General features: G+C 37.7%; 2 protein-coding genes across 2 annotated transcripts in view; one reads left to right on the top strand and one right to left on the bottom strand.

Annotated features, from left to right (window-relative positions):
- Nucleotides 1–606: 606 nt before the first annotated feature.
- Nucleotides 607–7,741, bottom strand: LOC139719383 (transmembrane emp24 domain-containing protein 10-like). The gene is made up of 5 exons (XM_071630801.1): nucleotides 7,522–7,741; nucleotides 4,888–5,008; nucleotides 4,045–4,115; nucleotides 3,309–3,435; nucleotides 607–1,746 (listed from the first exon to the last, which is right to left on the bottom strand). The coding sequence occupies exons 1-5, from the start codon at nucleotides 7,702–7,704 to the stop codon at nucleotides 1,625–1,627; spliced, it is 624 nt and encodes a 207-aa protein (XP_071486902.1). The 5' UTR covers nucleotides 7,705–7,741; the 3' UTR covers nucleotides 607–1,624.
- Nucleotides 7,742–10,908: 3,167 nt separating this feature from the next.
- Nucleotides 10,909–11,570, top strand: part of LOC139719382 (adipocyte plasma membrane-associated protein-like) — a 28,436-nt gene continuing 27,774 nt past the window's right edge. Inside the window, exon 1 of the mRNA XM_071630800.1 lies at nucleotides 10,909–11,041. The gene's annotated coding sequence lies outside the window, so the exon portion shown is untranslated. The remainder of the gene's footprint in view (nucleotides 11,042–11,570) is intronic.

The raw sequence follows: 11,570 nt of genomic DNA, 5'->3' as shown, positions 1-11,570 counted from the left end.
CTGGGAAAATACCTCTGCAATGAAACAATGATTGCCAAATGCCACCATACAAACCAAAGCTTCATCATAGCATGCTGTACATTATGGTACTGGCAGTGTACTGTGTACATCATTTAGAAAAACACCATGCACTCATCAATAGTGACCACAGTACACATACATTCACAGACTAATTACACATTTGCAACTGATTGACAAATTGCCCTACATCGACGTAAATAAGCACTGAATTGATCAGTGTTTTAGTAGCAGCCATGATAAAAAAATCATGGGCGTACATACTCGAGCAGGATTCGAACCTACGACCTCTTGATCACCAGACGTCATCTCCACTAGACCACCAAGCTTTCGCCCGACAGCAAGTGTTGGTTCTAATCCTTATAGCATGCAGCGGGTACTGCTTTGTTATTCAAATTCATGAAATTCTTCAGTCGAGATGTTTCAATTGCAACTGATTGACAAATTGCCCTACATCGACGTAAATAAGCACTGAATTGATCAGTGTTTTAGTAGCAGCCATGATAAAAAATTTATGTATGTACGCCAATGATTTTTTATCATGGCTGCTACTTAAACACTGATCAATTCAGTGCTTATTTATTTACGTCGATGTAGGGCAATTTGTCAATCAGTTGCAATTGAAACATCTCGACTGAAGAATTTCATGAATTTGAATAATTACACATTGCAAAATACATGGAGATATCTAACATACAGATGTAGAAGCTAACAACTCTGAACAGTATCAAAGTGTAACTGCAATCTATGAGTGCCAATATGTTTATGACAAAAAAAAAAGAGAACTTTTTCTATCTACGCTATGCAAAAATGTCAAAGAAATGTTGCCTTTTGCAAGTTTCTCATAACCAAAGAAATGGCAAAGATTAGTCAAGTGTGTGATGAGTATCATTCTTTACTCCACACTTTGAAACAACGCATGTAGAGATTTCTCTTTTTCTCCTCCTTTCTGTATGGAGGCTTGGAAACATAGTTACTTTTCACATTTTGGCATACTAATATTTCTATTCACAACACCAACCAAATGGGAGGGGGATTCTGAAAAATTATTCTATCTCATAATTCACTCTACATCTTTAATCCATGCAGTCAAATATCACAGAATAGTAAAAGTAACAATTTGAAAAGTTTCTCATGTAATCTATCTCATCAGAAGACATGTCAACCACCAGAAGAGACTGCAAAAGACATTGCAAATTTTCAACACCAGAGCACTTGTAATGTATTTGCTTTCACTTAGAAACACTGACAAGATCTGTTCAATTTTCAATTTGCCTGTTTTCATCCAAGCAAAGAATGTGAACTGGAAGATATCTGTAGACGTTTCTTACTGGAGACCAGATGCTCTTACAAGAACAAAAGAGAGGAGACCCTATTTTTACCTATTTCATTTAAAACCTATTCATATGATTTTATGTGTACCCTCGGCCACCAAGCAGTAAACTTTTGCTTGAAATCAGATGAATGGTACCAGTGTTAATAAACAGTTTTCTGCTTCTTATGATTTTATGACATTAACTTCTTATATGATTCACAACTTTTGATTATCATAAATTACTAAATGGAGAGGATTATTGTGAAGATGAAGGCACTCTACAGGTAGAAATTACTCGATGAGCTTCTTTGATTTGAAGTAGCGCCTCAGGTAGAAGACTTGCCATGTTGCTAAGCTCATCAGACACACCATAGAAAATATACTGAAGTATAACACTCTTGAATTTGTTGATTCTGGAAGCAAGAGAGAGAGGGGGGAAAAAAAGAATGAAGGGGAAATATTCAATTTAGAGTTGAATCGCTGAGGGTGAATGTAATTTTGGAACAAGTTTATGTGATAAGTAGCACACACTCATATGCATACATAGTACATATATTCTTATCTTAATGAACCACAGGAAACATGAACATAAAAATCAAGTGATTTTTTTTTAATGATACATGTACTGTATACAGTGCAATCCCATTAAATAACGAACACGGTTATGATGGAATGCTCGATACAATGATGTAAAATTAAGGTCAAAAGATAATCATCTATATGCATTTACATACATTACTGTTCACCTATCATGAAATTTCAATATAATGAAAAAAAACTGAGAGTCCAAGGGACTTCATTGTAACTGGGAGTGCACTGTATAATATGTAGGAAAGACTAATTCTCAAATCAAGAAGGCCTTCATATCAATTTTTCAGGACATGCAAGAGACATTTTACTTTGGAGGAAGTCTCCTGCAGAAATAGGGATACTTGAGAGCTCAGGGCAAAGTAGAGACAGGTGGGCAAGCAAAAAGGACACATACACTGTGTGCAAATAAAATCTCTGGAAACATACACTCATGTATGGATAAAATGACGGACACATGATAATTGGTATCATTAGCTAACCTTGATACAACTAGAAATGTCGCTACAGCGACTGGTTATACCCCCGCCAAACAACATTTCATAAGCTTTGGTCAAAACAACATTTCATAAGCTTTGGTCAAAAAACTGAGGAAGTAGTTAAATCCGCAAGATCTTTCCTTGATCTTCTGCCATTAATATGCCGTTACCATGGCAACGTACTTTCGGGTACTGTCGAAAAATGCGTCTTGCACATCTACAACCAAAGGCACACATCTGTACCAAGTTTCATGGAAATTGGGCAAAAACTGAGGAAGTAGTTTGCAACACAAAATTTTCCATCATTTTGGCTCATAATATGTGAGCTGTTACCATGGCAACATACTTTTTGTCACTGTCAAGAAATATGTCATGCTGACCTATATCCAAAGACAAACATTCAATATGAATTCCATGAGAATTGGAAGAACACTGATGAAGCAGTTTGCGTAGTCCTTACGCGAACAATGTGCGAAATATGCGTGGAAGTTCAGTGATCGTTCGCGAAAGTGTTGCACTATCGCGTCTATGCGCGATTCATATGCAGTTCATTATAGTAATAATGCGCAGACTATGCGTGGTTTTCCGTGGACCTCAGTCGTCGCGCACAACCACAAATTCGCCCTATGTGGGGCATTTGCGTGCCTATGCGCTGAAAGTGTGTGGTTTGTTAGTGATTTTTGCATGATCTTTCTGTAGTTTCATCAGTGATTTTCATCGCGTAAATCAGCGAAAATTCTCGATGGACAAGCACGCACAACCAAACTTCTTGCATGATTCATGCGTTTACGCAACTTGTGGGCAGTGTGATCGGGCCTTCAAACTTAAGCTAGTTTCTAGCAAAGTGAAATGTGATTGATAATATTTCACATTTTATATCAACAAAACAAAAAGTGGTAACTCCATACCATTTGTATCTCGCATCTCCTCTTCACGTTTCTTCATGTATCCAAAGTCATTGACGATTGCCTCAGACAAGTCCTCTAGCCTTCTCAGCTCGATCTCCATTGGTTTCAGCTTCTCAGATTTGGCCAACTGGAAACCACCACAAACAGAAGGAATTAATTATATATTAATATGGCCATGAAAATGTTTATGTTACTATAGTACTTCAGACTAAAATCCTAGAGCAACAGACCGAGACTTAACATTTTACTCACTCAAAAGAACACATTAAATTTATGATGTTGTGGCTGAATTGCATGATTGTCAGGTTAAAATGGTCACTTTTGTACTTCATCAGGCAGTCAGTAATGCACTTTGCTGCTATTGGTGTGTTACGTAAAAGAAACACCTACATAAAAAACACTATTTACTACAAAACTAGCGGTTACATTAAAAATGATAACATTACATGTGGCAAAGTATTGTAAACCAAAGTTTCCTACATGTTTTTTTTTCTATGATATACAGGCGTGTATTCTGATAGGCTACTTTGCTCCCATCCACACTCTGTGGCAGTACTACTAAGTTGTCACAGTTTGTGACTATGTGACAGGTGTTGATATCTTCTGAAGGAATAGTAAGTCACTATGCCGTACAATTCTCTCAAACATTGCCATCATTAAGAATCAATACAATCAAATCAAACCACACAAGGTTGTTACTACCAGTTTTTATCTTCTTATAATGCTTGGGACTTACATCCTCGTAACTCTTGGCCTCAACACCGTGTTTGACGACAAGCGTGACTTCACGATCTGCAGCGCGCATCCCTTGAAATAAAGAGAACAGACCAAGATGGAGAAGATCAGCCCAGAACAAATAAAACAATAAGTCTAAAGCAGGCAACAACCTCACATACCTGCAAATCCTAAAATTCAGCAAATAGGAATAACTGAAAATAAATAGGAATTTTCACAAATCTCCCATATTAGCAGGTGTTGATAAAAACAGGAATACATTGTTGAATTAAGCTTCTTCCCCCCCCCCCCCCAAGAAAGAAGAATGTTCCTACAAAGGTTGCACATGACCTTTGAATGTTTGCATGGTGGTGAGGATATGTTCCTAATAGATGGGAACAGTTGTCAGGTATGACTTCATGTACAGCAGAAAAGGGTTGTAACTCAAGACTGCAAGGAAACATCCCATCCCAACCGCAATTATGCTGGTGTATGAGATTTTTGTACTAACAAACAACAAAAAACAGGAATACAAGTTTGTTTCAGCTGCCATATATTTAGCAGGTTGTCAATGCTACCACATTCCACAATTAACATACTATTACTGAGACATTTGAACCAAATACTCAGTACATAGACTGGTAGATTACAAATTATACATTGTGTGTGAAGCTCGATTTCAGAAATCAAACAAACACAAAAGAGGAAATATTTGTATGAACAAGAATCACAACAAAAACTCAGACTATTGTAAGAAGAATTAACAATACATTGGAAATGCTTGCATTTATGTTGACTGTGTTAATCACTCATTATGGAACAGGTTACTGGTTGCTGATTACAAGATGAGGTGATGCAAGCTTACCTCCAGGTACCTTGGTCATAAGGCATATTTCATAGGTATCATAGTCATCTGTGGTGAAGGCAAACTTTCCCTCTTCTGCATCTTCCTTGGTGAAAAGCACATGTCCCTTGGAATCAGTGACCTAAAATAAAGACATTGAAGAAAGTTTAACAAACTTTGTATTAAGACTGTATGGACTTTCTCACTTCCTTTCCAATGAACACAACAAAATCCTTGAGCTTTCTTTAAACACATCATTTAGTAGTACATATGGACTCAGTTATCAGACAAGCAGCTTGGTTGGTTACCCCTAAATTAATTTGCAATTTAAACCAAAGTGTTAACTGTTAAGTCTAGTCAAGCTGACAAGATAATGAGGTTCATAACTAATATCTTGACTTTGCTGCTTGAAGAGTAGTATTACTTACTACAGTATTATGCAATTTGCACATCGATACCTCACATTCTTTCCTGCTTATATATGAAGTGTTTTGATACATGTACTGTCGTAAATACATAACTGGAATATCCATGTCTATGAATAACAACTGACTACAGTTAAATCCATTTGGCAGCTTGCCTTAGAAACACATCGCCTACCACAGGCTATGAAACAGCCTGAAATCTGATAGAAAGAATATGTGACATACATATCTGTTTTGGGGTAAAATAAACTCCACCTTGGAAAGACTTCTTTACAGTGTACATGTATGTATGTACACCCCTCCCCCCATCAATTTTGCCACACCACTGACTCTACACTATCCTACGCTTGTAAGCTTTGAACAAATGCACAACATTTGGCTAGTGGTGGGGTATAGTGGGGGGGGGGGGGGACAGCATGCATCTGTGCATTTAGCTATAACAAGGGCAGGGTAGAAGTGTACAGTGGTATGGCAAAATTAGTGGGGGGGGGGGCATGCTGGAAATCTTTCTCCTATGGAATAAATGAAAATCAGTTCAAAATTAGAATGGATTGAATAAAAGGACATACAAATGAAATATTTAGACAAATCAGAATTTATGATTTTTTTTTTCCTAAGTCTTACTCTTGTAAAATCAGGCAAATATAGACAAAACACAAGTAATATAATCATGTGATCTTCCGACAATGGTTTTTCAGTTAAAATGGTATTGGCATTCTGATCCTCTTGAGTGCCTTCATTATCTCTTGGTTGTGGGTCCACATAATTAACCTGTTGAGGACAAGTCCCGAGTATACTTGGGCAAGTGTCTGCGGGAAATGCGCATTGTAGCAAAATCAGCCCGTCCTCAACGGGTTAATAGTACTCCATGGCCATGCAGCACTCACCCATCTTGTCACATACTGTAACACTGTAGACTCTTATCCATAATAGCATCACTTTTTTTGTGTGGAAGTTTTCTTCTAAACTTTCTTTCATCAAGGCATATCATTATGATATACTGCACAAGATTTTCCTACATTCTTTCAGACATCAATCACGATGAAGTAATTCTTTAAGGTAAACCAAAGTGCTACATACGTCGTAAGCGCTTGCCCAATTGCTTGGGGCAAGTGAAAATCAGTCAGGCAAGTGTTTTGGAACAATTAGAGAAAATGAATGCCAAAACTGGGCAAGCACAAAGTCTTGAAGTCACCTTTTTTCGCTCCTCCTACAAACTCCCAGATTCAACCATACAGAAGCCCAAAGATAATGACCGTTTAGTGATGCAATGCACTAAATTTCACTCAGCAACTTTCAAACACTTAGTTCTACTTGAAGAAAGCCCCAATGCAATGCAATGCCGACATTTGATCATCAAATCAATTTGTTACTTCATTGTGTGCTGTTTATTCAAACGATTGGGTTTCATTATGCCCTTGACTTACAATGATTTTCTACATCAGTTTGTCATACCTTAATTTCAAGCAAATTGTCCAAGGTTTGACCTCCCATGCCAAAATTCAACCACACGTAAATGCATAGATGTTCTGGATCACTTTTACATGTAGCGGGCGTTTGAATTTTGGACAGCATTGTGGTCGAATTATGGGTGGCTTGCTTTATTTTTTAACTTTCTTTTTTATTTTGAGTAAGGGAATATTCATGTTCTGGCTAGTACACTAGTGTTCTGCAACAATATGAAAATCTGCTTGCCTGACTGACTGGCAAGTGGTACAAGAAAAAGTTAGATCATTTGCATTAGCACCCTTGGTTATGAGATACAGAGAACATCAAGACGTAATTATGTTCTATGCAATGATAGTTTAACAGACGGATTCTATTTCTCCTGGCCAGATTATCTGTGGGTGGGCTGTAATTGTTGTACACCATTCTTCAACATCCTATTCATTCACGAAGTCAAAGACCTTAAGTTATTTGTCATTTCATCATGTTCATCGGACATCATACATTTTTGTAATTTTACTTTACCACAACTTGCTCTCTCGCTCTCATGCTCAGCTGTTGATAGAAAGGAGGTGTCTCCAAATGAATATTGAACACTAAATATACAACTACAAATGTACACATGCATATCCATCCATATACGTCGATGAGTTATACCATGTTACAAGGCTGTGTATAGACTAGTGAGCTTGCGTGATACTGTACTGTACTAGATCTACAAATATCTTTCGAAGGATACAAATAGATTAGAATCTTACACGCTTTACCCCCACAGTCTACTTACGTGCAAAGTCGTTTTGTGGCCAGGAGCGTCTGACAATCTGTAGTCCCCTGTAACCAAAATGTCCTTGTGAATCTCTTCTTTCAGACACCGTCTGATATTAGGTGACAGCATGAATGAGATTCCATGGGATTCTACAACCAAAAGGCTGAGAAAAGCTGCAAATAACCCTATATTGGCTATCATTATGGTGGATACCGGTGTCTTTAGCGGCGACAAGTAATCAACGTACAACTGAGACGTGGCATTACAATACACGTACAAGCAATAGGCGCGTGTGTATCGTGCGTGGACAAGTGGTCACACCACGATCGACGGGTCAATCGCACGCAGCGAGCGTACTCTGAAGAAAGGAAGCTAGTAAGCAGGAAAATGTAGCATTGTATGGTATCTGTTAAGAGTCTGCGGTAAGAGGAGAAAAATGTCTGTAGAGAGGAAAAAAAAAAAGTTCTCTGGATATCGATACTGGTCACAATATTATCATAACTGGTTAACCGACCACCATGTGAAGCTTTATTTCACCTCCATGACTTAGACGGTCACTCCTTGGCACCATCCTCGGCATCGTCGTCATCATCATCATCATTTTCATCATCATCATCATCATCATCATCATCATCATGATCACCAGTAGCAACGTGACATCGCTAACATCCCTAAAGTTATTATCATAATAAAAAGCTCCGTTGACAGACTTCGATATCTGTAACTGCCCTTGATAGACCCATAATTGCTTACTGAAAAAAAAAATATTCGGTACAAAATTAATACTGTATGTCAGAGGGTAAAGTAAGAGGTAAAATGACTGAGATAAATGACTAAATACAGTAGGGCCAAAGCAAAATGCAAAATGAAAACAAACAGTGATTGGTAGAACATTATAGGCCTACATTATTGGATCAATTACAAACGACACTTTTTCAGGAGATTTGGGGTTTTGCGACGTTATATACACAAACCCCACAAACAAAGAGCATCGGTACCATTGACAACCGCTGTGGTATCATAACTTGAAACAAGACAAGCCAATACTATCTCTTTACCGTGAGACCTTGTCTTATTTCTTTTTCTCTCTCTCCACCTCTTACTTCGACGGCAATCAGAAAGAAAGGAAAAAAAAATCCCCAGAGTGAACTTCAAATAATAATGATAAAAATATTTCGCATTATAAAGCGCATAATGTAATCATCATTCATTCTTATCCGCTTGGCATAAAAATATGCAATTATTACTGTCTTAATATAGGCTAACAATTTGTTTTCAGAGCCTACTGGGGAAGAATCAAGGAAAGATAGTCTTCCTAAGAGGTTGTGAATTCCAGAGAGGAGCTGATGATGTAATGTTCTGCGATTTAAAAGGGAGGGAGGCTGTTCTATGCGCTTTAGACATAACCACGTTTCTCAACTGATAACCAACGAAGTTTTCAAAAATTGGTGGATATCATTATAGCGGTATTATAGTCCCGATAATAATATAGAGCATGCACCATCTATAAACCTTATGTTTTCTGAATTATTTGAACCCGTTTTACATATATCTAGGGAAGACCATATAATGGAACACTGTAATGTATACAATTATCTACACAGGATATTACTAAATAAGTACACAAGAAGCTCAGTAGACTTTCTGTTGGGGTATTGCCGAATCTGTCCAACTTTCCGAATTATTTTGCCGACTGACAGGTGTTAGTGATTTGACATCATGATCATAATGACGATTGTCCAAGGTTGCCTGCTTTACTGACTGCAGGGATGCCGACGCCATCCAGGATAACAGGAGGGAGCGGAGGAGATGAAGCAAGCCTTGATATAAAGTGAATGATAATGTAGAACAAATTAATATGGTTACTGTATTCATATCTTAAAAGTTTGGCGTTACGTTGAGGGGAAACTTATAACGTTTACTGATACTTTACGGCTCAGGATAATAGAGGGCGGTTTTCTCCGCTCCGTAACTTACACTACTACTATTCAGTACATTTACACCAATAAGTCTTTTGTTTTAACAAGTTCATTTGTAACATTTTATGACAAGCTATTGATAATGGAGCACGTAATCTGAGAAAATAAACTTCAAAAGCTAAAACCTCTCTGCAGCTGAAAAGGTCACGATCAAGCAATGATGGCCAACAATAAGCGCAGAGAGCATTGTACAATGACGTTAAAAAGAACATTAAAGTGGAGATAGAGATCAAGATAATCATGAACAGAAAAGAATATCAGGAACACGATTGACTGAAAGAACATCTTATATTTCGACGTCATAGAAAGTGCAATAAGGTCTGTGGAAATACTATTTCCAATGTCAATGATCATAATGATGACGGTGATGGCCATGAGAAATGATTGGAATATTGATTGAATTTATTTGAATAATCAAATCGAGATTTTTATCACAACGTTACATCGCTATGACAAACAGAATATATTCATTAGTTGTTCAACCGAGCTCTTTCTCTGTCGATCCTAAGAATTTTCCTAATGTTTCAGTATTCTCTTCAGAATTATTGTTATCCCTAATAATAGCTGAAGCTTTAAAAATATGCACATTGATCAGGGCCGGCGGAGCGTTTTCAAAAGTGTGGGGGCCCACTTCCGGGTTTCATGAGCAAACAAGAAAAAAAAAAGGTCCTCAGCTCATCTCTCCCCTTCCACTTCCGGGTTTCTCCAGCTGACAAGCGAAAAAAAAAGAAGAAAAAAGGTCTTCAGTGGAAAAAAACATATAACCTTACCGCGCTCACACTTCAAGGTCTCTATCTATTTCTTTTTAGTGCCACTAACGTACTTCCGGGTTAAAATAAGAGGGGGGCCCAAAGTGATGACACCTTATGTTCCTTTGCATGGTGCACAAATTGTCCTCGAATAATGTATTCATTTGTTGATATATACTGATTTGTACGTGGCGGTCAAAAAAAATGTTGAATTCTACTTATGATGATGAACGCACTCTGCCAGTTCAGAAAAATAATTGCAAGAGATCGATTAAATGAATGAATGAATGAATGAATGAATGAATGAATGAATGAATGAATGAATGAATGAATGAATGGAAGGATGGATGAATGAATGAATGAATACTATAGTAATCTATAAACAACATCGATCAGAGCTTGTGTTTGTGTGTGTGCCGTGTGTCTGTGTGTGTTTGCGTGTGTGTGTGTGTGTGTGTTTGCGTGTGTGTATATAAATGTGTGCAGCAAAGCATGATAAACAGATAAAGGTATCAAAGGCGTGCGATCATGCCACCTTAAATACTGCTTTAAAAAAAAACAAAAAAAAAACGGATGGATCATATCAATGTCAAATATTTGCTTTTCCCGAGACCTAAACGGTGTGCAAAATGACATAGCAATTTATAGCCGTTAACGGCAGTAGCAAACGAGAATGATAGCCCCTCGATGATATCATTGAGTAGGGTGCAGTATATACTCACGTACCTCCCTGGGTATATGCAGCATGGTTGTAATTAGCTGCTCGTCAAGGATCAGAAGTAGATTGTAGAAACACTGAAGTGCCTCAAGGTAAGCTGCATGAAAACAACCTTCGTGATGCTTGAGTAATTAGGTTTTTAGAAGTAAGTAATAGGCTTCACTGCTAATATTGTATGGTAGTGTATCAGTATCTGGTCGTGGGTAAAGACTTTATGCCTATAGTTATATTGTCAGCCGGAGTATGTCGCATGGGATAACACCAAATGTCGTTCTAATCATGGACCTATGCTGTTCTAATATAAACTCTTTCGTAGTCTCCCGACAGTCCAGTCCCATTAGGCCTACTGCAATTATCACCTACTGTCTGAAGTCTGATACAGTGTATGTAATATTTTAGCTTTGGTGCCCTAGGTGTACAGCTCGTGACACCCTAATCTCATTAAAAATGTTGCAAGTCCACGTGACATATAGCCCTTACTGTGGTTGGAATTACCACTTGATATACTACAGAGACGTATGTATGTGCTTGTATAGCAAATTACTCTACCTGAAGGCGTCTGTGTAACGTGCATGTAAATATGATTATCGTATATATACTTGTATATATGCATGTACTCCC

The sequence above is a fragment of the Diadema antillarum genome, unplaced genomic scaffold (assembly GCF_040938485.1).
Source record: "Diadema antillarum isolate AM-2024a unplaced genomic scaffold, OU_Dant_1.0 scf00000109, whole genome shotgun sequence".
Taxonomy (NCBI): domain Eukaryota; kingdom Metazoa; phylum Echinodermata; class Echinoidea; order Diadematoida; family Diadematidae; genus Diadema; species Diadema antillarum.
The sequence above is the reverse complement of the archived record's forward strand: the minus strand, read 5'-3'. Positions and strand labels throughout refer to the sequence as shown.